At 40.9% G+C, this 26,557-nt stretch overlaps 1 protein-coding gene across 3 annotated transcripts in view; it reads right to left on the reverse strand.

The window, feature by feature from the left end:
• The window catches only part of USP34 (ubiquitin specific peptidase 34), a 170,366-nt gene that overhangs the window by 68,293 nt on the left and 75,516 nt on the right, over positions 1-26,557 (reverse strand). For 2 of the 3 annotated variants that reach the window (XM_088149716.1, XM_088149729.1), the window contains 9 exons: positions 24,289-24,411; positions 24,106-24,189; positions 17,686-17,772; positions 17,338-17,538; positions 12,864-12,946; positions 11,862-11,902; positions 6,276-6,400; positions 5,550-5,702; positions 632-736 (listed from right to left, as the gene is read on the reverse strand). In XM_088149716.1, the coding sequence (XP_088005842.1) occupies positions 632-736; positions 5,550-5,702; positions 6,276-6,400; positions 11,862-11,902; positions 12,864-12,946; positions 17,338-17,538; positions 17,686-17,772; positions 24,106-24,189; positions 24,289-24,411 (1,002 nt within the window). The remainder of the gene's footprint in view (positions 1-631; positions 737-5,549; positions 5,703-6,275; positions 6,401-11,861; positions 11,903-12,863; positions 12,947-17,337; positions 17,539-17,685; positions 17,773-24,105; positions 24,190-24,288; positions 24,412-26,557) is intronic. The other variant, XM_088149723.1, reaches the window with a different exon arrangement.

Here is a 26,557-nt window from a genome sequence, read left to right on the forward strand (position 1 = left end):
GATGTTAGAAGGCATATGAGTTTGTATAAAATGCAAACATACTCCAAAGCTCAACAAAGCAGCTCAACCAACACTGTATAAGTAGTCTACATTTACCCAATGCCAAGGGCATCAACACTTGTGTGTGAAATGTAGTAATGCACATATAAACACACACACACACACACACACACACATATACATATCTTTGCATTACCTGCTTGCAATGTAAATCACAACACAACACACATGCAACATGTGAATTCTACCTGGAATTAGCTTGGAACAGTCAGAAAACTCAAAACAAAGCTACAACCATTTTTTGTTCTAAAGTTGAAAGAAAAACAATGTTTTGTTCCTTCTCAAAGTAAACCCTAAAAAACACAAAACTCAGAATACTCAAAATTACTGTTTTTGAGGTTGGAACATCTTGATATTGAAATGTTTTAAATGTTCCTAAAAAGTACTCTTAGATTTGGTGGTTTGCTGGGCGTTAACTGGTAGATATAGTAGCATTATAGAATAGGGCAATGTATTATCTTATTGTAAATCTGTTTTGGCAACCTTCTTTACAATGTCACAGAAATCCAGCTTTGCTTAGGTTAGATCAAATGGGAAAATAAACTTTTAACATGAAATCAGTTGTACTTACCTGACTAGCATCTTTTACATGTATATTATCTATTAGTTTGCACAGCAACCAGAAATATTCTTTACAGCCAGGCTGTAAAATGGGTTCTTCTTCATAATCCTCAATCTGGTGGGGGGGAGGGAGAGAGAAAAGGGGGTTAGATTTTTTTTCTCCCCAATTTTGGGCCAGAAACTTGCTAATTAAAAAAAAAAAAAAACCATGAAAAGTTGTAAGGAACAAAACAAGATAAAAATGATTATTGGCCACATTATTCTAGGATGCCAAAAAAAATCCACAGCATGTTGGTTTTATTTCATTTTGTTTTAATTATATAAAATAAGCATCAGTATTTCTGTTAGTCATGCCATCACACACTTTATTTTGTAACCAAGGACAGTTTGCAAATTCCATTACAAGTAGTCCTTGAGTTACTATGGCAATTGGGACCGAGATTGCTGTCACTTTGCAATGCAGTTGTAAAATGCGATGTCACATGACTGCATTGCTTAGCAATGGCAATCCAGACAGTCCCCATCTATCATCCTAACCCCAAGATGTTAAGCGGGAAGTGGAGGGAGCAAGGAGCATGGAGGTGCCATAGAGGGGTGGGAGAGTCATAAGTGCAAGCTGATTGCCAAGTGCCCAATTTGTTCACATGACCACAGGGATGCTTCAATGGCCAGAACTTTGAGGACCGATCGTAAGTCTCTTTGTTCACTGCCATGTAACTTTGAATAGTCGGTGAACGAATGGTCGTAACTCAAGGACTACCTGTATTTCCAGGGGAGGTAAGTAAAAGGAATCTGTCTGAGTGCTTAAATAACAGCATACAGGTGAAACTCGAAAAATTAGAATATCATGCAAATGTTCATTTATGTCAGTACGGTAACTCAAAAGGTGAAACCAATATATGAGATAGACGCATTACATGCAAAGCGAGATATGTCAAACCTTACTTTGGTATAATTGTGATGATTATGGCATACAGCTTATGAAAACTCCAAATTCACAATCTCAGAAAATTAGAATAGTGTGAAAAGGTTCAATATTCTAGGCTCAAAGTGTCCCACTCTAATCAGCTAATGAATCTATAACACCTGCTAAGGGTTCCTGAGCCTTTAAATGGTCTCTCAGGCTGGTTCAGTAGGAATCACAAGCATGGGAAAGACTGCTGACTTGACAGTTGTGCAGAAAACCATCATTGACATCCTCCATAAGGAGGGAAAGCCCCAAAAGGTAATTGCAAAAGAAGTTGAATGTTCCCAAAGTGCTGTATCAAAGCACATCAATAGAAGGTTATGTGGAAGGGAAAAGTGTGGTAGAAAAAGGTGCACAAGCAGCAGGGATGACCGCAGCCTGGAGAGGATTGTCAGGAAAAGGCCATTCAAAAGTGTTGGGGACTTTCACAAGGAGTGGATTGAGGCTGGAGTTAGTGCATCAAGAGCCACCACACACAGACGGATCCTGGACATGGGCTTCAAATGTCGTATTCCTCTTGTCAAGCCGCTCCTGAACAACAAACAACGTCAGAAGCGTCTTACCTGGGCTACAGAAAAAAAGAACTGGTCTGTTGCCCAGTGGTCCAAAGTCTTCTTTTCTGATGAGAGCAACTTTTGCATCTCATTTGGGAACCAAGGACCCAGAGTCTGGAGGAAGAATGGAGAGGCACACAATGCACGATGCTTGAAGTCCAGTGTGAAGTTTCCACAGTCTGTGTTGCTTTGGGGAGCCATGTCATCTGCTGGTGTTGGTCCACTGTGCTTCATTAAGTCCAGGGTCAACGCAGCCGTCTACCAGGAGATTTTGGAGCACTTCATGCTTCCTTCCGCAGACGAGCTTTATGGGGATGCTGCCTTCATTTTCCAGCAGGACTTGGCACCTGCCCACACTGCCAAAAGTACCAAAACCTGGTTCAATGACCATGGGATTACTGTGCTTGATTGGCCAGCAAACTCGCCTGACCTGAACCCCATAGAGAATCTATGGGGCATTGCCAAGAGAAAGATGAGGGACGTGAGACCGAACAGTGCAGCGGAGCTGAAGGCCGCTACTGAAGCATCCTGGTCTTCCATAACACCTCAGCAGTGCCACAGGCTGATAGCATCCATGCCACGCTGCATTGTGGCAGTCATTGCTGCAAAAGGGGCCCAAACCAAGTACTGAGTACATATGCATGCTTATACTTTGCAGAGGTCTGATATTGTTCTAATTCCAATCCTTGTGTTATTGATGTCATGTAATATTCTAATTTTCTGAGATTGTGAATTTGGGGTTTTCATAAGCTGTACGCCATAATCATCACAATTATACCAAAGTAAGGCTTGACATATCTCGCTTTGCATGTAATGCGTCTATCTCATATATTGGTTTCACCTTTTGAGTTGCTGTACTGACATAAATGAACATTTGCACGATATTCTAATTTTTCGAGTTTCACCTGTATAAGGTCTAAAAAATTTTTTTCACATATACATTTTGTAGATACTCATGTTCTTTTGAATGACATACCAGTAATGCGGAAGTGAACGTGAAAGCAAAGGAAATGAGCACTGTGTGCTCTTTTACTTGCAAAACGTTTGACAGTGCAAGGATGGAAGGATACTTGTTCTTCAATTACTCACTTTTCTGAAAAACTAACTTCTCTTTCTCTCATCAATACTCTCAACTGTAGTATTATTTAGAAATCCATTTTCCTTGTAATACCTCTGTTTAATCTTCGATTTGTTTTTTTCTTAAGTAAACTTGTGAAATGGGAAATTCATTGCACAGTTAAACAATATGTAAGATTAATTGATGGTTTTTATGAAAATTCTTCCTTTTTATTCTATTTATGTTTTTATACTTTTCTTTTTGCAAAAAAGTATCATTCCCCATGAGACTGTCAGGGGAGAGCTAATTTTGTCCCTATCCCACCTCCACCCATAATGTGCCTTAATGGTATGTGAAGACAGGGTGTTATAGCAAAGGAAGGCAAAGGCAATGCGCTGTAACCCTGGCATTGTATCAGTGGTAGATGTTTATCCTATTCCTTTAACAAATACTACAAAAAAGGGGGAAATCACCCCAGGATATAAGCCTTTAACTTCTGACCTAATATACAGTACATTTGGAAAGTATTCAGGCCCCCTTCACTTTTTTCAATTTTGTTATGTTGCAGCTTGATACTACAATCGTCCAAATTCATTTTTTTCTCATTAATCTACACTCAGTACCCCATAATGACAAAGTGAAAACAGAATTTTAGAAATGTCTGTAAATGTATTAAAAAGGAAAAACTGAAATATCACATTGGCATAAGTATTCAGACCCTTTGCAACAACACTTGAAATTTAGCTCAGGTGCCTCCCATTTCTCTTGATCGCTGCTGGGCTGTTTCTACACCTTGATTGGAGTCCATGTGTGGTAAATTAAATTGATTGGACATGATTTGGAAAGGCACATACCTCTCTACAGAAGGCCTCACAGCTGACAATGCATATTGTACCAGAGCAAAAGCCAGGAGGTCAAAGGAACTGCCTGCAGAGCTCAGAGACAAGATTATTGCAAGGCACAGATCTGGGGAAGGTTACAAAAAAATGTCTGCTGCACTGAAGGTTCCCAAGAGCACAGTGGCCTCCATCATTCTCAAATGGAAGAAGTTTGGCACAACTAGCACTCTTCCAAGTGCTGGTTGCCCGGCCAAACTGAGCAATCAGGGGAGAAGAGCCTTAGTAAGAGAGGTGACCAAGAACCCGATGGTCACTCTGAGCTCCAGAGATCCTGTGTGGAGATGGGACAAAGTTCCAGAAGGACAACCATCACTGCAGGCCTCCACTGATCTGGGCTTTATGGCAGAGTGGCTAGACGGAAGCCTCTCCTCAGTGCAAAACACATGAAAGCCCACATGGAGTTTGCAAAAAAGTACCTGAAGGACTCTCAGACTGTGAGGAACAAGATTCTCTGGTCTGATGAAACCAACATTGAACTGTTTGGCCTCAATTCTAAATGTTATGTCTGGAGGAAACCAGGCACCACTCATCACCTGCCCAATACCATCCCAACAGTGAAGCATGGTGGTGACAGCATCATGCCGTGGGGATGTTTTTCAGCAGCAGGGACTGGGAGACTGGTCAGGGTTGAGGGAAAGCTGAATGGAGCAAAGTACAGAGATATCCTCAATGAAAACCTGTTCCACAGCGCTCAGGACCTCAGACTGAGCCAAAGGTTCACCTTTCAACATGACAATGATCCTAACCACACAGCCAAGACAACACAGGAATGGCTTAGGGACAACTCTGTGAATGTCCTAGAGTGGCCCAGCCAGAACCCTGACTTGAACCCTATTGAACATCTCTGGAGACACCTGAAAATGGCTGTCCACTGATGGTCCCCATCCAACCTGCTTGAGCTTGAGAGGATTTGCAAAGAATAGCAGACAATCCCCCAGTCCAGGTGTGCAAAGCTTGTCGTGTCATACCGAAAAAGACTCGAGGCTGTAACTGCTGCCAAAGGTGCTTCAACAAAGTACTGAGTAAAGGGTCTGAATACTTAAGTACATGTGATATTTCAGTTTTTTCTTTTTAATAAATTTACAGACAATTCTAAAATTCTGTTTTCACTTTGTCATTATGGGGTACTGAGTGTAGATTAATGAGAAAAAAAATGAATTTGAACGATTGTCGTATCAGGCTGCAACGTAGCAAAATTGAGAAAAGTGAAGAGGGTCTGAATACTTTCTGAATGCACTGTAGATGCATAACCCTCTGGGGATTGGAGAAGCAGTCAAATAAAAACTTGCACTCTTTGACTATAAGCTGTTAGCCTATCCCTTCTTAGATAAGTTGTTTTGTAAATGTGAGAACTATGAATATATGATAATTTCACTGGGAGGAATACGTTTTTGATCATTTGCTATGCAATGTAATTTCACATAAATGAAACAGGTAACCAAATTTTTTACCTTAACAGGTTTCAATGCCTGGGCATCAGGAAGAAATTTAAGCAGTGTTGAGGCAGCTAGCAGCAGGAAAGATCTATTTATGGAGTCTCCTCCATCCAACCCTGACAGTGATAATTTATAGAGACCATTGCAAGATTCATGGCGGACTGCAGTCTGAAATTGAAAAAAGAATTACAATTAAATGGAACCAATTTAAATAAAAAGCATTTTTTTTATTCTATCTCTATAAACTATTTTCAATATGCCTACTTGCTATCAATATTGTGAACAATGTGAACATCTGTGCCAATGATTTTCATATACTACAAACAAGATGCTGGAACATTTTGGAAGATAAAAACCCCATCAAAGAATTCATAGTGGGAACTGAGTGGCAGATGTTATTGAACATATTGGAGGGGATAGTTATTTTATATGACAGATAGATAGTGAGGACATGTAGCAAACTTTTGCTGAAATCCTATGCATGCCTACCTAGAAGATAACGCTAGGGTTGAGGGATCCAATAGGAGTTGCCTTTGAATAAATATGCATAGGATCAAACCATTCATTAAAAAAAAGACTTGAGTTATAGAAACTAAATACAATATTTAAATTAGTAATAAAACTGTATTAATATAACAAGAAGTCTTTTTCTCCACTCTTAAAATATCTCTCTCAATGGAAAGATTTAACATATTTTGGATGCTTTCTTACACTAAACTGGAAATTGTTTTCAAAGCTTACCTCAGGAATTAGAAGAGTAAGTTTCTTCAGCCAATCATGTAAATTATCACTATCTGCTAGGTTGGATTTTACTAAAGAGCAGCAGTGAGCCCAACTCACTAGCAGCCACATTGAATAGTGAGTAACTAAAAGAAGAAGCAAAAACATTGATTATATATTACACATATGCCATTTTGTATTGTTCCAAAATTAAGATAAATTATGTTTGAATGCATGAGAAATTACTTTGGCCAAAAAAAATAATACAACAATGAAGATCTTTGAAAAACCCCACAGGTTAAAAAAAAAAAAAGTATATAAATCTGTTCACTATTCCTTAGCTATGGTTACTAGCTGTAATAACAATATTTTTTCTAATATGTTACTTTTATCTATATAAAGAATTTATTATTAAAAAAGAAAATTCATATAATTTGCATATTACAATATGCAAAATAAACCAAAATATCTTATTTTCTAGTATTTGAAATGTTGTTGTTCTTGTTATAATTATTATCATTTATATACTGCTGAAGCTCTAAGGACTCTGAGCAGTTTACATCTTAGATACATAAGAAAAAATATACAACAAACAATAGTATACAAATAAAAAGTCCATAAACTAATACAAATATAAAGTTAAATTAACCAAACCAAATTATAAACAAACTGTGATGGGTCAAGACCCAAATGCCCTTGAAAAGAGCTTTGATTTGAGCAGCTTTTGGAAGACATTTAGTGCGAGAGCCAACTGGATGTCTACTGAGAGGCTGTTCCAAAGAACTGCTGTAACTACTAAGAACAGCACCATTGAACCTTGACCCCCCCCTCACTTCCTCAAAGTGGGGCATTGCTAATAGTTTTTCCCAGGGAGATTGAACTGGCTAGACCAATCCCACAGAAGAATGCAGTCTTGCAAGTAACCAGGGACCAAGCCACGCAGGGCTTTATAAGTTAGTATCAACACTTTAAATTGCACCTGGAAGCCTACTGGCAACCAGTGCAGGGCTCACAGTACTGGTGTAATATGCTCCCACCATCAAATGCCAGTCAGCACATGGGTCACTACACTGAGTCAACTGCAGCTTCCCAAACCTTCAGATGATCTCTCCTAGTGGCTTCAACTAAAAGTTAAAAAGGAGGGAATAGAAAACTGACCCTAGCAGCATCCTGTAAAGGAGTAGACAATGGCTGATTTCTCCTATCCCATCCCATTCCCACCAACTGGAACTGTTCACCAAGGAAGGAGCAGAACCACTACAAAGTATAATTAAGAGCAATTGAACCTGGCCCATTCATGGTTCATGAATGGTTAATGCTGAGCCTGAGGACGGATAGCCAGAAATGGCTCAGGCTCAGCATTAACCGTTGGCTACTTTGTAACTCCTTTTATGCTTTGGTGTATACATGCCATGTCAGATATTATACTATATTTTTCTCAGGTTTGACAGAGGTCTGTAAGAGAAGTTTATAATTCTTAAGTCCCTTTTGGATAATTTTACTGTATTATTTGTGTGTGTGTGTGTGTGTGTGTGTGTGTGTGTGAGTGAGCGAGCGCACGCATGTGTCTGTCTATTATTATTATTATTATTATTATTATTATTATTATTATTATTATTATTATTATTTTGACTTGTCCCGGCCCATCTCCCCACAACGGGGGACTCTGGGCGGCTTACAACAAACTAAAATCGGCAATACATAATTAAAAGATTATAAAACCAAAGTACAAAGAGGAAGATAAAAAGGCTAAAAAATCCAAGAGGCTGATAGAGGCCACACCAGGCTGCTAAGGGGCCAGCCAACCCCATTTTTGATATCCTCCCTCTCCGCCCCAGGCCAGATGGCAGAGGCAGGTCTTCAACTCCCTCCGAAAGGCCTGGAGTGAGGGGGCCTGTCTCACCCCCGGGGGCAAGATGTCCCCGGGGGCAAGATGTCCATATGTACCTGTATTGTATTTGCATTTTATAAGCTATTTTTAAAAAAATCAAAGTAATCTTTATTGTCATTGTACTTCTCGTACAATGAAATTAAATGCCACCCCAGTGCAGCTTTAAAAATATAAAACCCATAGAACACATAAAACACATAAAACACAACCTTCACATTCCATTCACCATTGCACAACCCCTGATGCTGCATTAATACTGCACTATATGGTAGAGTTCAGTATAGTTACAGCTCTAAGGTAAAAACTATTCTTCAGCCTATTTGTCCTTGTTTTCATTATCCTGTACTGTCTGCCAGATGGTAATAGTTCAAAAAAAGAATGTCCCGGGTGGGATGGATCCTTAAGAATGGATCCTTAAGAGTGGGATGGATCCTTAAGAATGTTTTGAGCTTTCTTAAGGGAGCGGGAACTATAAAGTTCTTCCAAAGAGGGGAAAGGGCAACCAATGATCCTCTGGGCAGTGGTGGTAACCCTCTGGAGCGCTTTCCTACCTGCCACTGTGCAGTTAGCAAACCATACACAGGTGCAGTAGGTTAAAATGCTCTCTATGGTACAACGGTAGAAGATCACCAGCAGTTTTTCATTCACTTGTTTCCTGAGAAGTCTCAGGTAGTATAATCTCTGCTGGGCCCTCTTAACCAAGGCTGCAATATGAGCGCCCCAGGCGCTCAAAATTTATATAACTTGGATTGCTAATTTTGATTTTTTTTTTTATTGCTGCATATGTGTAGCCTGAGCAAGCCCCTTAGCATATTTTGATTCAATATTGTCTTTTAGTCAACATTCTTTGTATGTATGTACTTTAAAAAATTATCCTGATATTGTCAATTAGTTTTGGATATTTTGGATATTTGAGTGTCAATTTTCTTGCTATTTGATGACTACAATAAAGTTTGATGATGATATAGTGTCCCCAGTTTTCAGCCCAACCCCTGCCTGATATTGAAAAGTGCTTGCAGGTCTGTAAGGACCAGGATGGAGGCACTCTCTCCATCCAGATCTCAACAAATGTCACTTGTGCAATCAATGCTGTCTCCATTCCATGTTTGGGCCCCAGAGAGTCTATATAATCCATTTCCTCTAAGATGCTATGTAGCTGATTCCCCACTACTATCTCAATAATCTTCCCCCCAAAAAGGAAGGCTGGAGGCTGGGTGATAATTGTCTGATACCTCTGGATGTAGAAAGGGGCTCTTAACAAGGGGGCACACTTCAGCTTCTTTCAAGGCTGCCAGTAGCATCTCCTCTCACAATGAGTGTTAACAGTCACAGTTAACAGATCTGGGAAATTACCTCCCACCTAGCTGCCCAAAGGAACCAAGAGGGGAAAGGATCCAGCCTACAGATGGAAGAGAACACCTTAGATATTATCCTATCCACTTCATTGGAAGTCACGGGTCAAAAGAAATCCCAGAAACTAAGCAAGACCATGCCCCAGTCATCATCCTGGACTCTGCCCACATGAAGACAAGACATAAATGAATCTGGGCAATTTTGTTAGTGGAATGTATTAATTTATGGTGGGGTTCCCTTGGTGGGGGTCTCTTAATGTTGCCTTTCTAAAAAGCAACTGACCACCCAAAATCAACTTGCTAATGCTTCACCTCTCTTATCACCATGGCATAGGTCTGAATGTGGATATCAACTCATGCTAGGTCAGACTCACTTCCTGACTTTCTCCACTGGCACTCTAGGCATTGCTTCTGTCATTTCATCTCCTGATGGCTCTTGGTAAACCAAGGAGCTATCTGGGATTGACCAAAAGAGAGAGGCCGCCCTGGAGGCAATTTCATCAGGGGCCTGAATAATTTCACAATGCCAACAGTGAACCAGGCTGTCAATGGATTCATCCACCAAGTGTCAGAAAACTCCGCAAGTGCCTGCAAGAAGCCATCTGGATCCATGAGCGTCTGGGGTGGAAAAGCAATTACACTTTCACAGGGCAGAATCTACATTAGGGAGAAACAATGTGGTACTCCATCAGAGGCTTTGGACAAATTCTCACAATCTGTTGCCACTGACTGTGCTTGCTGGGGCTAATTAGCACGAGAGTCAAAAACATTTGATTGCCAGTGGATTACCAATCTTTGACTCAAATTATTGCATGCATGCCTGTCCTGGATATAATTCCTTCACTGCCTTTTTTTTTTTTTTTTTTTTTGAAGTGTGGATTTTTTCAGTTGCTAAACAAAGTGAAACGAACTGAGGGAAAATCAATTGCTGGTATGTTTTTTCTTTTTTCTTCCCCAAATTTGGCCAAATCTCAAGAGCTTGATTCCACATATTCAATTCTTTAATAACAAGAAAAAGGAAGCTATACTGCTATCATATTATTAATGTGTATGTTATATTAAGGCTGAGTACGTCAGCTTTTACCTGCCACCTTCAAGATCTTTTCCTCATTAAGAGAGCTGACTAAAGATGCAGTTTTAAGCTAAAACTAAGCTAATTGTTATTACCTTGACTTTTGCTATCTGTACTTATATAGGAAATGGAAAATAATTCTCTCAAATACATATTATTTATTAATTTATTAAACCAATTTATACAGCCGCCCATCTCACCACAGGTGACTCTGGGCGGCATACAACAAAGCTAAAAACAATCAATAAATACATTAAAAATATAAAAAGCAAAATAAAACAGAGAATAAAAGAATGTTAAAAATAAGGGAGCACTGAATCAGCATGTAAACTGACATGCAAAAAGGACTTTTAATTTACTTCTGCTTTATAATGCCAACGATCACAAAATTGGGGAAGGTGCCTCTCCCTAGCATGAGAGAGTTTTCTTTTCTGAGGAGGACATATAAAATACATAGTAGAAATTTCAAGGTCATATAAATTGTCAGTGAAACAATTATTCCCATGACATGTAACCCATGAGAGAAGAAAGAATTGCTTTGCTATATATTAATAACTATGTATTAATTATGTATTAATAATATGTAAAAATACTATAGAAGCTTTCATGCTTCACTGAATACAGGAACAGGAATTGAAAGAGATTCCAGCTATGGAGAGAGGCAAAGTGGAAAGTCATTTGTACAGCCTCGCCTCTAAATCAAATGGTAATAATCGTCAACCTTGATATTTCTTTTAAATGATACATGATTTAAATCCTTGTTAAAGTTAACATTTAAGTTTAGAAAATAATAAAGCTGTCTTCAGAAATGCTCTGAGACAGAAATAAATTTAAAACAATCCTGAAACACCCTCCCACCAATAATTTCTGAAATTACATCTTAAAGATGGCTGTAATTAATTGGCTTGTTACTTTTTGCTAACAAAAATAAGGACTTGAATTTTGTAGGAGCAGGAAATCAAGCTGGTAATTTTTCAGTTATAAGTAAATCCATCTGAAGTTAAAATAACAGGCAGAGGAGTTTCTTCATTTTTAAGTTTCCAGTAAATAAGCTTTAAGCTTAAAACTAAAGCCAGTTTGAAGCATGTCAACATGCCATGACACATAATTAGCTATTAGCCACCTTCAACGTGGTGCTTTTCAGATGTTTTGGACTACAACTTCATAATTCTATTTCCTCTGTTAGCTGGGGATGAGGAGAATCTAACATATCTGGATTTCAGGTCAAGAAAGATATGTGTTGAGGACTTCATATAATTTAGTAATTTTCATGTCTTGACCAATGTACTGACCTTCATGTCTTGACCTATGATCAGCTTGAGCTTTCAACACCCTGTAGAGGAATAAGATAAAATAAAATAAATCATAGTACACAATTTAGCAAATATTACTTCAAATAATAAAAACAGACAAACATTCATTCTCATTAAATTATCAAATTCTAAAGAACTGATTTAATACAGAATTTTCTACTAATCTCTTAAAATGTTCTACTAGTTTGCTACACAAACTACAGTAGCTCTCATAACATTTTTTTCCTCTTGGAGCAAACAGCATAATTAAATGGTAACAGAGATACGGTACTATGCATAGCTACCTGGCTTAAATAGACAATTAAATGAATTCCCTCTGATTTAACCACAATGTATAAATTAAGATAGCTATGGCAAGTACATTTTTGACTGGCATTAACCATTACTTGTTTGTTATCTTCTTTAGCCTGAAGAAATAGGTTTAGTTTGACTACAGAAAGGAGAACTTGCTGCAATAAGCCTATGAGGTAATGAGATGGGGAGATCAGTTAACAGTCTTTGATTCCAACTTTGAATACTATGTTGATTACTTAGACCACTTGGGGCTATCCAGTAAACTCTCTTTCAATCATTTAAGTCCCTTAGGTCACAAAAGAGTCTTTTCAGCCAGACTTGAATATAAGTCTATTGCAATGGCCTCAGCTACAATTGTGTAAGTTTCTTTACTTTAAAAACTGTGTTCACAATATATTAGGTTAAAATGACTTACAGGAAAATATTTCAAATTTAAAATGTTTCAAGCTCCAAACAGCTGTCTTGTATTCAAAACACACTGTTCTGATCTTATCGGAGATACTCTGAACACTTCTAGTAAGATCAAAATACCACTAATAGGAAACTATAAAACAACTTTACTTATGCCTACTTGTAACTACACATTTCTTGCTAAAATGGAGGAATTATTGTTCAATATGCTGCTTAATGCAAATATATATATATACTATAAATCTTACCAAAGATATTAAAAAAAGGTTATTGTACCTAGGCGCCAAGTTGTCATATGTATAAGCAACACACATAAGTCGCTGAATCAAATTGGTTCCCTGGACAAGTACAAGAAATACCTTTAAAAAAATTGAAGTCAAAAAAGAACAGTTAATGCAACTGCTGCCTTAAAACTATGTGTTATATATGTACGTGCATATGTGTGTGTATAAATAATGCATAAAAAGTAACTGTATTGTTTACGAATCCAGCATTTGAACAATAAGCAAGACACCAGATATTCAGACATACACAAATACTTTGCTAAAACATGCCAACTAGAATTTTTTCACCCATTTACAACAGTTTCACAATTTATGTACTAATATGATTGTTTCAGACAAGCAGTAGGCTGGTATCTCTGCTTTCTTCTGTGCAGCTGAGAGTACACCCATCACTGACAAGATTTCCCAGGTGTCTGCTTCAGTTATTTAAATAAGGCTTGAAGTTGGAAGAACTATTTCCAGCACTGCTATTCCAATTATGAAATCTGGGGAATTATCTTCTTTAAGAGAATAACTAGTGTGGTAGAATTAATCCCTGATTTTCTGGAGAATCTCTGGGATATTTTAAAAAAACTTCTGCGTGATTTTCATTTCACGTATTCTGTTAAGGACTTTAATTTTACATGCCCCTTGCAGCATTTGTAAGATGTGGACCATTTTGTAAGTAAACATGAGTAATCAGACAAAACACTTTATTTGTAATGTGATTCAAATTAAACTACTGGGCATCATAGAATAGCACAATCATTAAACAAACCATAGCAATAAAGGAAATAATAAAATGATTCTGTTCAAAAGTCTGCATTCCCTTGAATATTTGGGCTGATAATACAGTATATATGCAAAGTGACATACACAGGAAGTTTCCACACCTGTGCCTTGTTTGGTTGTAATCAGTGTCTGTATATCAATAGTCAATGAGTTTCTTAGCTCTTGAGAAACTCTTGTGCATTTCATCCACGGGTGCACTGACTTTGCTGGTTACTGAAGCAGGGGGAAAGCAAAAAAACTGTCAAAGGATCTGCAAGCAAAAGTAGTTCAACTTTATAAATCAGGAAAAGGATATAAAAAGATATCCAAAGATTTGACAATGCTGATCAGTACTGTTCAAACTCTGATCAAAAAGTAGAAAATTAGGGGTTCTGTTAATACCAAGCCCCAGTCAGACCAAGAAAGATGTCAGACAAAACAGTCAGGAAAATTTGTTGGCATGCAATGAGAAACCCACAAGCAACTTCTACTGAAATACATGCTTCTCTGAAACAAAGTGGTGTGGCTGTTTCAGCATGCACAATGAAGAGATACTTGAACAAAAATGGGCTGCATGGTAGAGTTGCCAGGAAAAAAAACACTGCTGCACCAATGCCACAAAACAGTCCGCTTACAATACGCCAAACAGCACCTAGAGAAGCCTCAAAACTTCTGGAACAAAATCATTTGGAGTGATGAAACCAAAACTGAATTTTATGGACACAGCCATAAACAAAGCCTATGAAAAGAAGCACACTGCCCCTACTGTAAAGCATGAAGGTGGATTTCTGCTGTTTTGGAGGTGTGTGAGCTACAGAGAGCAGCACGGGGAATTTAGTCAAAATTGATGGCAAGATGAATGCAGCGTATCAGAAAATACTGGAGGAAAATTTGCATTCATCAGCCCAGAAGTTGTACATGGGGTGCACTTCGATTTTCCAGCATGATAACAATCCAAAACATATGGCCAAGTTAACCCTTCAGTGGGTTCAGCAGAACAAAGTGAAGGTTCTGGAGTGGCCACCACAATCTTCTGACCTCAACATCATTGAGCCACTTTGGGGAGATCTTAAACATGCAGTTCATGCTAGACAACCAAAGCATATAGAGGGCCTCTGGAGGCTTTTTGCTGAGAAGAATGGGCAACTTTACTACATGAGAAAATAAAGGGCCTCATTCAAAACTATCACAAAAGACTGCAAGCTGACATTGATGCTAAATGGGGCAATATACAATATTAAGAACTAAGGGTATGCAAACTTTTGAACATGACCATTTTATTATTTCCTTTATTGCTATGGCTTGTTTAATGATTGTGCTATTCTGTGATGCCTAATAGTTTAATTTGAATCACATTACAAATTTAAAAAAAAAAAGTGTTTTGTCTGATTGCTCATGTTTACTTACAAAATGGTCCACATCTTACAAATTCTGCAAGGGGTATGTAAACTTATGAACACAACTGTAAATTTAATTCAATATAGTACTGTATGATGTGTATGAATCTGATTAATACCCTTCTACCATATATTCATATTGTACTTTGTATAATGACTTTGAAATGAATGAGCTAAACTGTTTCACCACTAATACTATTACACACAAAAAATCACAACTAGGAACTTATAATTAAACTAAACAAAAAGTTCATACTTTGGGTGCAGGTATGGTTTATCTTCTAAAATATTTTGGAAATCATTGTCCTACCTAAATATATTGAAAATACTATTTGACAAAAATAATTCCTTCCTTAAGGCTCCATACTTTTCTAGTTCTATACGCCATTTCAATTTAGAAAACTGCCATTAAGAATATCCAGAATTGACTATTGCTTATGAAGTATGCCTTTATACATATTTATATGCTAAATTTAAAATTCAGTGGAAAAAGCTGAACGAAACATAGTTCATGCTTCTCTTTAAGCTATTCTCAGATCCAATTTTTTCTTGTCAATTCATGGGGTATGTAAGTATCCAGAAAATAAATAGGGGTATATATTACTAACCTTATCCCATCCTGACACTTTTCAGATATATTGGACTTCAATACCCATAATTCCCAGTCATCAAAGATATGGAATGGTAATAAAACTTCTTGGGAAATATGTTAACTTAGTAAGACTGACGAACATTCACTCCCCAAAACTTGCTGGAAGACATATCTCTGTTCTGCTCTATGCAGATGATACAGCAATACCCTCAAGAACACCTATTGGCCTTAAAAGAGCACTGAGAGCACTAACACAGTACTGCAAGACCAAGAGCCACTTCTGGAGCATAGATGGCCACAAGATTGAGCAGGTCTTCTGCTTCAAATAGCCTGGGGGTAGTCCTCCATTCTGCCAGCAGTAGGAAAGCCCATGGGGACTTTGTTGCTGGAAATGCACAGAGGAGCTCATCTGCCATTCTTAAATTCCTTAAGAAAAGAGGTGGCCATTAGAAGCCTGCAGCACTCAAATTATTCAAAGCCAAGCCAATAGCTCAACTTGTTTATGGTGCCCAGCTGGGCCCCTTCTCCAATTCTGCACCATTAGAACTTATACAATCCACATTTCTAAGATCGGCCCTTCAAGTCCCAAAATATATCTCTGATGCCACCCTGAGACTAGAGACCGGCCTCATGAAAGTGGAGGCTATAGTATGGGTGACCATACTCAACCATTGGCTCAGACTATCCTTTTTTCTCCTTGGCCTTGCCCCATTAATTTTGAGTGATAATTTTCAATCCACATGGAAACAAGCAGTGGCAACTAAAATCTCATCCTTGGGCTTCTCCCCAGGTCTTCTACTCAGAATGGGATATGATCAGGCCAAAGCACTCATTAAACAGCATGTAGCAGACACAGAGCGCCAATTGGATTAAGCCAAGTCCCCAACTTTTATTGCCAGTGAATCCAACAGGTACCCTGCCTCCCTTATGCCTCCCCAGGGCATACTAAACTAAACTCGAAGTACCTAAACACTGGAGGGCTTTACTCTGGCACAATGCCATGCCCTCCCCTCCTGTCCTTGAAGACTGATACAGGAAGATCCCTTACCTGGAGATAGAATGCCCCTGTGACTCTGGACACGCAAAAACAATAAAGCATGTGCTTCTCCAGTGCCTGTATTACAGAGAGATTCGTACCAGCCTCATCTCACCATTACTACATAACTACCCAGGATGCACAGGATAGTTTTACACCTCCCTGCTGCTTTCAGATACCAACCCTGCTACAACATATAATGTTGCCAGGTTCTGCGCAGCAGCGATTAAAATTTGTCAGATGACCTGTGCTATAAGCTAGAGTTAATGAGCATATAGTTTGTCATTCTAGAGTGCTCTGTAATTTGATATAGTCTGCCATATACTAACCTTTATGCTTCCTCACACCCATCTAATGATCCTACCCCCCATTTTTAGATCCTTTCAGATTCTTGTTTATATATGCTTTCTATTTTATATCTTTTAGCTTTTCAAAACTTTTTTTATAAATTCCAATCAATCTATTATGCTTTTTAAATGACTGTACCCCATCCTCCTCATGCTGGTCTATGACCGTAATAAACATTTGATTTGATTTAGTAAGATTGCATTGTTCCCATTAACCATGCATTATAGTTAAGTCTCTACATAAGCCTACATTTAAATAGTGTCCCGCTTGCCAATTTGGGAACAAGACAAAGTCATTTCCCTAAAGTCTTTTTGTTGTTTTTAAAGAGATGTTTGTTTTTCACCTCAGTCAAACGGGGTATGTGAAGGCCCTTTGTATGATCTCCTGCAGTCTTCCGTGATTTTCCTGGCCAAGTTCTTTTTCTGTGATTCTCTGCTACTCCAGACCAGGCAAAAACATCATGATAAGCTAAATCCAAATCTGAAGGATCCACTGCAAACTGGCATATCAACTTCAGCAAGCAAGCCAGACAATCTAGTAACCACTACAAATAAGAAGATTCAGTAAGCAACTTTAACTTCATTGAAATTTTTTTTGATAAATAACAGAATACTTTAAAACAAAACTACAGAATCATTAGAAAAAAGTTTTATATCTCATTAAGATGAGCCAGTTATGACTTGTCACTTACAACTGTCCATGATTCCTGTTCTTTAGGTTCTAAAATCCCAGAATTAAATATTTCCAAGAGCTGCTGAAGACCTCCAGAAGCCACAAACTGTAATCAAATTATAAAGTGTCAGCAAGTAAAATAATTAAGCAAGCAATTAACTAAATAAATATGTGTTATTGTATAAAAACCTCTCATAGATAACTGAATCATTCTTTGCCCCCACTCTGGCCTTGCTCTTTATTTATTGATTGATGGTATTTGTATAGCCACCCATCTCACAAGAAAGTGACTCTGGGAGGCATGCAACACTCAGTTACAAAGAACCAACAAATATATATAAAACAATAATTAAAACTATAAAAACTTAAAAAACAAAACAAAACAGGAGAGGATGATGTTAACCTTAGTAAGGAAGCCATCGCAAAATCTCCCCAGTCCCCTGGGACTCCCACACCTGATCACATAGCCAGGTCTTGCTTCCCTTGTTAAGAGGGATGGGGCTAACCTCACTTCCAGGGGGAGAAGAGTCCACAAGGCAGGCACCTTGGCAGAGAAGGCCCGCCTCCTAGGACCTGCCAAATGTAATTCCCTGACAGGCAGGACCCACAGCATGCCTTTTCTGCCAGACCTGATGGAATGGGCAGATGCAACCAGGGAGAGATGGTCCCTCAAATAACCTGGCCCCATGTTATGAAGGACTTTAAAGGTCAAAAACAGCACTTTGAATTGGACCCAGAAGCAAACTGGCAACTAATGCAGCTCATAGAGCAGGGGTATAACGTGTACTCTTCTAGGGGCACACATAACTGCCTGTACCACCACATTTTGCACCAGCTGAAGCTTCTGGATACTCTTCAAGGGCAGTCCCATGTAGAGCACATTACAGAAGTCCAAATGGGAGGTGACTAGGGCATGAGTGACAGTGAGCAGAGTCCCCCGATCCAGGAACGGATGCAACTGGTGTCCAACCCAAAGCTGTGCAAAGACCCTCCTAGCCACAACTGCCACCTGCTTTCCAAGCAGGAGTCCTGACTCTAGGAGGACCCCCAGGTTGTACACTGGGTCTGTCTGGGGCAGTGCCACCGCATCCAGCACCAAAGATGGCACAGTCCTAGAACTGGAAGGCCCCAAAACCCAAAGCCACTCAATCTTGCCAGGGTTCAGCTGAAGCCTGTTGTTCCCCATCTAGACCCTCAAAGCCTCCAGGCACCAGGATAAAATGTTCACAGTATCATTTAATTCACCAGGGGCAGAGATATATAATCGGGTATCATCAATGTAATGATGATACCTCACCTCATGGCGATGGATGAGCTCACCCAGCAGCCTCATGTAGATGTTAAATAGGAGAGGGGAGAGTACCAAATCCTGTGACATTCCACACAGTAGTGGCCAAGGGTGGGATCTCTCCTCCCCAACTATCACTGACTGGAATCAGCCCCGGAGAAAGGAAGTGAACCAGCACAGCACAGTGCTGCCCACCCCTAATATTTTGAGCTGATCCAAAAGGATACCACGATTGATGGTACTGAAAGCCGCAGAGAGGTCAAGTAGGGCAAGGATGGATGCACAGCCCCCATCCTGCCCTTGCCAGAGATCTAAAAGCACTACCAATGCTCTTTCAGTCCCATACCCAGGCCTGAATCCGGAATGAAAGGGATCCAGATAATCCACATCATCCAAGGTCCTCTGAAGTTGCTGTGCAACCACCTTCTCAATCACCTTCCCCAAAAAGAGGAGGTTAGATAATGGATGGTAATTGTCCAGTATAGTGGGGTCCAGCGATGGCTTCTTGAGGAGGGGGCAAACCAAAGCTTCCTTAAGAGGTGAAGGAACAACCCCCTCACTCAAGGAAGCATTAATCATTGCTAGAATCTACTTACATGACACCCCCCTGGACTGCTTTAATCAGCCAGGAGGGGCATGGATCTAAAGAGTAGGTGGCTGTGTCCAGGAACCTGGTCCAACAGGTTCAAACCATTCCCAGATAACAGGGCAAGACTCCTCCCAAGACATCTCCACCGGACCTGCAGCAAAGCCAGCATCCAACTGCGAACAAATCCAAGAGATTTTGTCCAACAGATGCTGAGCAAATTCCTCCACATGCCCCTGTAAGAGGTTCTCCAAGCCCCCCTTACCCAGGAGGGCTCGTGTCACCCGAAACAGGGCTGCAGGGCTCAATAAGAGCGGAGGAGTAATGGCACTTCATCACCCTTCGTGCCACTAGGTAGCCCTTAATAGCGGCTTTGACACGTGTTTGGTTGAGTTCATCCCTCGTCAAGCACCAGTGATGTTCTAGATGGCTCTTCTCTCGCTTCATCACCCTCAACTCTTCCATAAACCACAGGGAGTGCCAGGATCCCCAAGAGAGAGAGGTCGCATGGTACAATCTGATCCAAGACCTCAGCTGCCTGCTTATTCCAAGTGGTAACCAGGGCTTCAGATGGACCATGCAGCAGACCAGCAGGAATAACCCCCAGCTCCCTCTGGAACCCATCCGAGTCTACTAGTTGCTGGGAGCAGACTAATCTAATGGGTCTAGCCTCCCTGCAGTGGATAGTGGTGCTGGAAAATCCCAGGCTAATCAGGACATGATCTGATCATGACAAGGGGGATGCTTAAAGCTCCCCCAATTTCAGATCACATAGCCACTGCTCCGACTGGAACACCAGATCCAGTATATGGCCACTGTCCCGTGTCAGCCTCTGGATGATCTGGGATAGGCCCATGGCTGTCATGGTGGCCATGAACTCCCGAGCCACCTCAGACCCCACTCCTAGAGAAGGCACACTGAAGTCCCCCAAAACCATAAGTCTGGCGAAGTCCACTGCCAGTCCATAAATGGAGTCAAGGAGCTCAGGCAGGGAAGTTGCTGTGCTTCCCTAGAACCCAACTTAATGAACAGGGTCTCACATCTAGTGACCTGTGGTACAGCACCCCTGAAGGTCATAAAAGATTCCTGGATGACAACTGTCACACCTCCACCCTACCCTAAGATCTTGGCTGATGCCACACCCAAAACCCAACTGGACATAACTCTGAAAGGGCAACCCCCACTTCTAGATCCATCCAGGTCTCGGTGATACATGCCAGGTAGGCCCTCTCACAAGGATTAAATCACTGATGAGGGCAGCCTCATTACAGACTGACCATTAAGAAGCAGCAGCCAGAAGCCAGGGATTCTGAAGGTCTGCTGACAGGGTACCAGGGCTGAGATTGAGGAGCTGGAACGCGAGACTGGAATCAAACAATGGTCCCGTGTTCCCCAGGAATGGTCTGCTCCCCATCTCCCACTATATATCCCCATGCCCGTCACCACCATAATACTTCAGCTTGCCCCCATCCTCTCAACAGCAGTCTCATCTCCATATCCAAGGCCCTCAGTTCCCAAGACTGGGAAGGACCTACTATCCTTACCAGCCATCCCTGGGAGGGGAAGCCAGGCACCCCAAGGCACTTTAGCTTTATCAGCATTCAGTGCCATAAAGGTACCTAGCGACACCCCCCCCCCGCCACTTCACTGCAACACAGTCATACACTGAAACGTTCACAGGCACCCTCCCCTGCTGCTCCCACCGGCAGGTAGAAGGCGTCCTTCCCATTCACACTCCGTCAATTTCTCCTCTGACTCTCACCCAGAGGAAGGAACCCACACATTCACACTCTCACACCCCACTAACATCCAAGGCACCCCATCCTGCTGCTCCCACCAAATCCACCCTCTGGCTCTCACCCAGAGGAAGGGAAAAGAGAAAGGGATCAATACACAGTTCACAGTGGAAAACCCACAGTCCAACTCTTTGGCATTTCACTATTAAATAGGAGCCACAATGCGTTTTCCTCTTGGGGCTATAGGAAAGAAGGCAGAAAGGTGGGGGGGTTCCACAGTAGTCTGCCACACTACTGCAAACCCCACCCCACCCAGCCACTGCCTGCACCTCCAAATCCCCAGTGCTCTGCAGCAAGATGGTAAGAAAAAGGGCTATCTCCCCAACACCGCTGAGCTCTGAAAACATGATTAATACGGCAGGCAAACAGATAGAAACAGCCCAAGCGGTCCTCCAGAGCAGGTCCTTCCAGCAACTGACTCCTCAAAAGCATCCAAGCCAGATCAGAAAATGCCAAGCCAGTACAAAAAGCTGTTGCCAAATTCAAGAAAGTTGCCAAGTTTGCAAACGCAGCAAATGCAGCATGGGAGGCAGATGCAGTCAGGGCAGCAAACTCAGTTGTGGCAGTAGGCATGGCCAGTGCCACAAACAGCAAGCGCTGCTGTCCTCCAACACAGTTCTCCAGCCAGAACAGTCCAAATTAGCCCGAGCAGTCCAGTTCCATTCGAGTAAGTGCCAGTCCAGACACGTCCCTTCAACCAGAGACAGCATAGCACATACATAAAATCACAAGGACAGCAGCTCCATAGCTCCCACTCTCTCTACCATCTTAACTGGAAGATTATTTCACTCATTACCTGCATTCACACCTGTGGTTGAGTCCCCAAGGATTGGGGAGTTGCAATCATTGTCCCTATATATATAAAAAGGGAAAAAGGATGACCCTGCTAATTATAGACCAAGCAGCCTTCTCAACACAATCAGCAAACTCTATGGACTCCTCAACACAATCAGCAAACACATACAATGGAAATTCCAGGACTGGCTAGAACAAGAAAACATACTTGCAGAGGAGCAAGCTGGCTTTAGGGAAGGCTGGTCCACCACTGATCAGTGCCTAGTACTCCATCATCTCATTGAAAAATACTTCTCCCGCAACACAACCTCCCTTCATACTGCTTCATAGACTTCAAAGCAGCATTTAATTCCATATCCAAGCTAAATTATGGGAAAAACCAGAGGCCTCCTCGATTGACCGACGTCTACTTCATTTGATATGTATGCTACATGAAGGGACCTCACTCAAAGTAAGATGTAACCCCCAGGGCCATCTCACCATTGCCAATTAAATTGAAAAAGGCTTCAAGCAAGGCTGCATATTGGCCCCACTCTTATTCAATGTCTATATCAAATCCATGGTGGGCCATCTCCACAACACGAACTTTCATTCCCCAAAACTTGCTGGAAGACATATCTCTGTTCTACTCTATGCAGATGATACAGCAATACCCTCAAGAACACCTATTGGCCTTAAAAGAGCACTGAGAGCACTAACACAGTACTGCAAGGAAGACAAAAAGACCAAGAGCCACTTCTGGAGCATAGATGGCCACAAGATTGAGCAGGTCTTCTGCTTCAAATAGCCTGGGGGTAGTCCTCCATTCTGCCAGCAGTAGGAAAGCCCATGGGGACTTTGTTGCTGAAAATGCACAGAGGAGCTCATCTGCCATTCTTAAATTCCTTAAGAAAAGAGGTGGCCATTAGAAGCCTGCAGCACTCAAATTATTCAAAGCCAAGCCAATAGCTCAACTTGTTTATGGTGCCCAGCTGGGCCCCTTCTCCAATTCTGCACCATTAGAACTTATACAATCCACATTTCTAAGATCGGCCCTTCAAGTCCCAAAATGTATCTCTGATGCCACCCTGAGACTAGAGACCAGCCTCATGAAAGTGGAGGCTATAGTATGGGTGACCATACTCAACCATTGGCTCAGACTATCCTTTTTTCTCCTTGGTCTTGTCTCATTAACTATGAGTGATAATTTTCAGTCCACATGGAAACAGGCAGTGGCAACTAAAATCTCATCCTTGGGCTTCTCTCCAGGTCTTCTACTCAGAATGGGATATGATCAGGCCAAAGCACTCATTAAACAGCATGTAGCAGACACAGAGCGCCAGTTGGATTAAGCCAGGTCCCCAACCTTTATTGCCAGTGAATCCAACAGGTACTCTGCCTCCCCTATGGTATACTAAACTAAACTTCAAGTACCTAAATACCAGAGGCCCTTTACTCTGGCACAATGTTATGCTCTCCCCTCAGCTGTCCTTGAAGGCCGATACAGGAAGATTCCTTACCCGAAGACGCATACTAGAGTACTCTGTGATTTGATATAGTCTTCCACACACTAACCTTTATGTTCCCCTACACATCTAATGCTCCTACCCCTCCTTTTAGATTCTCTTAGACTCTTGTTTTTATATATACTTTTTGATTTAATACATATATTTTTATATCTTCTTCCTTTTCATAATTTTTTTAGAGTCTGATGTATGTTCTATGCTTTGAAACTGAATGTACCTCACCCTTGTTATGCTTTTCTATGACCGTAATAAAATTTATTAAACTTTAAGTTAAAAATGAATATTTTTTATTGTATAAAGAACAATTCCTTTTCTGTTTTATGTAAGGATTTATTAAAAAATGCAACCTGTGTTTACTTGTTTGTCAGCACCTCTTTTTCTAATCAAAATCAAAAAGTAAAAGTACAGACACATAAGAACAAAGACACAAATGCCACCAGAATAGCATTTTTATATAACAATTTCAAACCTTGCAACTCCAAGTGTTTTTACTATTTTCTATTTGATCTTCACTTGAATCATCAGAATCTGGATACAGATCACTGTAACTTCCCTAAAATCAATGGCAAAACATAATTATCATGAAAGATAAGTTATAAAAGGCACTTTATACATATAAGAAACAGAATTTTGAAAAATAAAATAATACTACCGTGGATTCCCGCCTTATTCTTCTATTGGGTTTTCCAAGCGCTTCAATTATTTCAAGGGCATACAAAAGTTTATGGGCACTTTTTATTCTTAAAAGATCTTTCCAACTGAATCCATCATTACCCTTTAAAAAAATAAAAAAGATTAGACAAGCAAAGTCTGTAAGATAGGATCACTAATAATCTGAGCTTGAATATATATATATATGTATGTTTACATACAATGATGTCTTAATTATACCCTTTGTTGAATATAATTTGATTCATGAACATCTTTTAATCTATGGTTCACTAGAGATTCCCAAAGCTAGAGCTAAATTAAAAGAAAAAGGAAAATGCTGAATAGGTGACAATTTTTGAAGTTTCCACTATTTACTATCTGTATTTTAGTTTATGTTTAGCTGATTAAATTGAAATTAGATTGCAATGCTATTTCAGACAGGAAAAATTATTTGCTGTTTCTGCAATATTCCTTCATTTATACTTCTATAGTTTTACTGAAACATGACCACTTGTTTTAATTTAAAAAGCTGTTCTAACACATGCATGAGAGGTGGTCATGAACAACCAGGAGGGACCTGGATCTAACAAACAGGTGGCTGAGCTCACAGTCCAGTGGAGGATTTCCGCATTAGTCACAGCCACAAACTCACTCCAGATAACCCTACAAGAATCTTCCCCAGGCACTTCAATGGACCGGTCTATTTGGAGTCCGAACCTGAGTGGATTTATCTACCAGAAAGCAAGAATAGCCCTTGTAATGGTCCAAAAGATATTTCCTGTGGGTCTCCCTCCCCAGCAGGGAACAAGTCACTTTAAACAGGGCCACTGGGCAGTTATCAGCAGATGCTATAAGGGTGGAGAAATAATGACATTTCACTACCATTATTACACTATAAACCCAAATATATGGTCTTATTCATGCTCATTTAGATTCTTTGTCTTCCTCCAACAGTACTCCAGGCATCTCTTCTGGTGCTTCATCTCCTGGAGTTCCTCAGAGAATCAAGGTATGGCCCGGGATCAGCACACAAGGAGAGGCCACACAGGAGCAATCCAGGGCAGGACCTAGCTACCTGCTCATTCCAATCAGCAACTAAGACCTCGGCCAAACTGCCCACCAGACCCCACAGGAAAGTCCAAGAGCCCTCTGAAACCCATCTGGGTCCATCAGTCACCTGGGCATATCAATCTAACAGGCTCTATCCCCCTGCGTGGCGGGGCAGGCTAGCAAGCTAAAAGCAATCAGAAAGGGATCTGACCAAGGCAACAGACTGATTGTAATGTCCTCCAAAACCCAATCACCCTGGATCTGTCCCAGGTGACAAAAAAACAGATTTAATGTGTGATTCCCAGTACACATCAGGCCTCCAATAACTTGGGACTCCTGAGATGCCTTGGATTTAATGTTAACTGGTGGTAAATAAAAGGCCACAAGGATGAGCAACCACCAAAACCAGCTCAGCAACAGAACTGAGCAGCTTAGGCAGAGAAGGTGCTAAGTAGCAGGAAGGATGGTATAAAAACAACAATCCCAACTGTTTCCCAAAGCCCTGCTTCAACCAGAGTGTCTCATGTCTGGTTATCTGCAGGGCAGAACCTCTGAGAATCTAACAACTTGCAGTTGACAATAGCCAACCCACTGCCCCTGCCCTGGAGTCTAGGCTCATGCCATACCTGAAACCCAGATAAGCATATTTTGGAGAAGGAAACTCCTTCCTCTGGACCCATCTAGATTTTTTTAAATACGTGTCATTGAGTGCTCCATCCACAATTAAGTCGTGGATAAGAGCAGATTACAAACTGACCTGGTGTTTAAAATCAGCAACAGACTCCAAGGCCAGCAAGAATCCAGTACCCTGGCGTTGGGGATGAAACTGAGAGCCGGATGTCCTCTCAAGTGGTGATCCTGACATCCCCAAATGCGGACTGCCACCATACATCCCTCTGCCCATCACGGCCTCAATGTTGCTGCCTGCCCTCCTTCCTCTCTCCAGTTCCCTCCAACCCATCTTTCTCTCTCCCAGGCTGAGGCATCTATCCACCATTCTCACAAGTGGACCCATTCACACCCCTCACATTCATTCACCCAAATACACCCCAACTCCGCACAGCAATATGAAGACTCCCCCACCAAGCCTCACCTGTTCTCAAGCATTTGGCAGCCCGTGAGGGGCCTGGATTTTATGGCAGCTCCCCTAAACATCTGTCATACCACAGCCCTCCCCACTACTCCTCAGTCCAACAAAGATAAAACATAGACTTTGCAGA

This window comes from Python bivittatus, unplaced genomic scaffold (assembly GCF_059951505.1).
Source record: "Python bivittatus isolate LINGU-HERP-01145 unplaced genomic scaffold, Pbiv_v1 ctg000020_np1212, whole genome shotgun sequence".
In the NCBI taxonomy this organism is placed as follows: Eukaryota; Metazoa; Chordata; class Lepidosauria; order Squamata; family Pythonidae; genus Python; species Python bivittatus.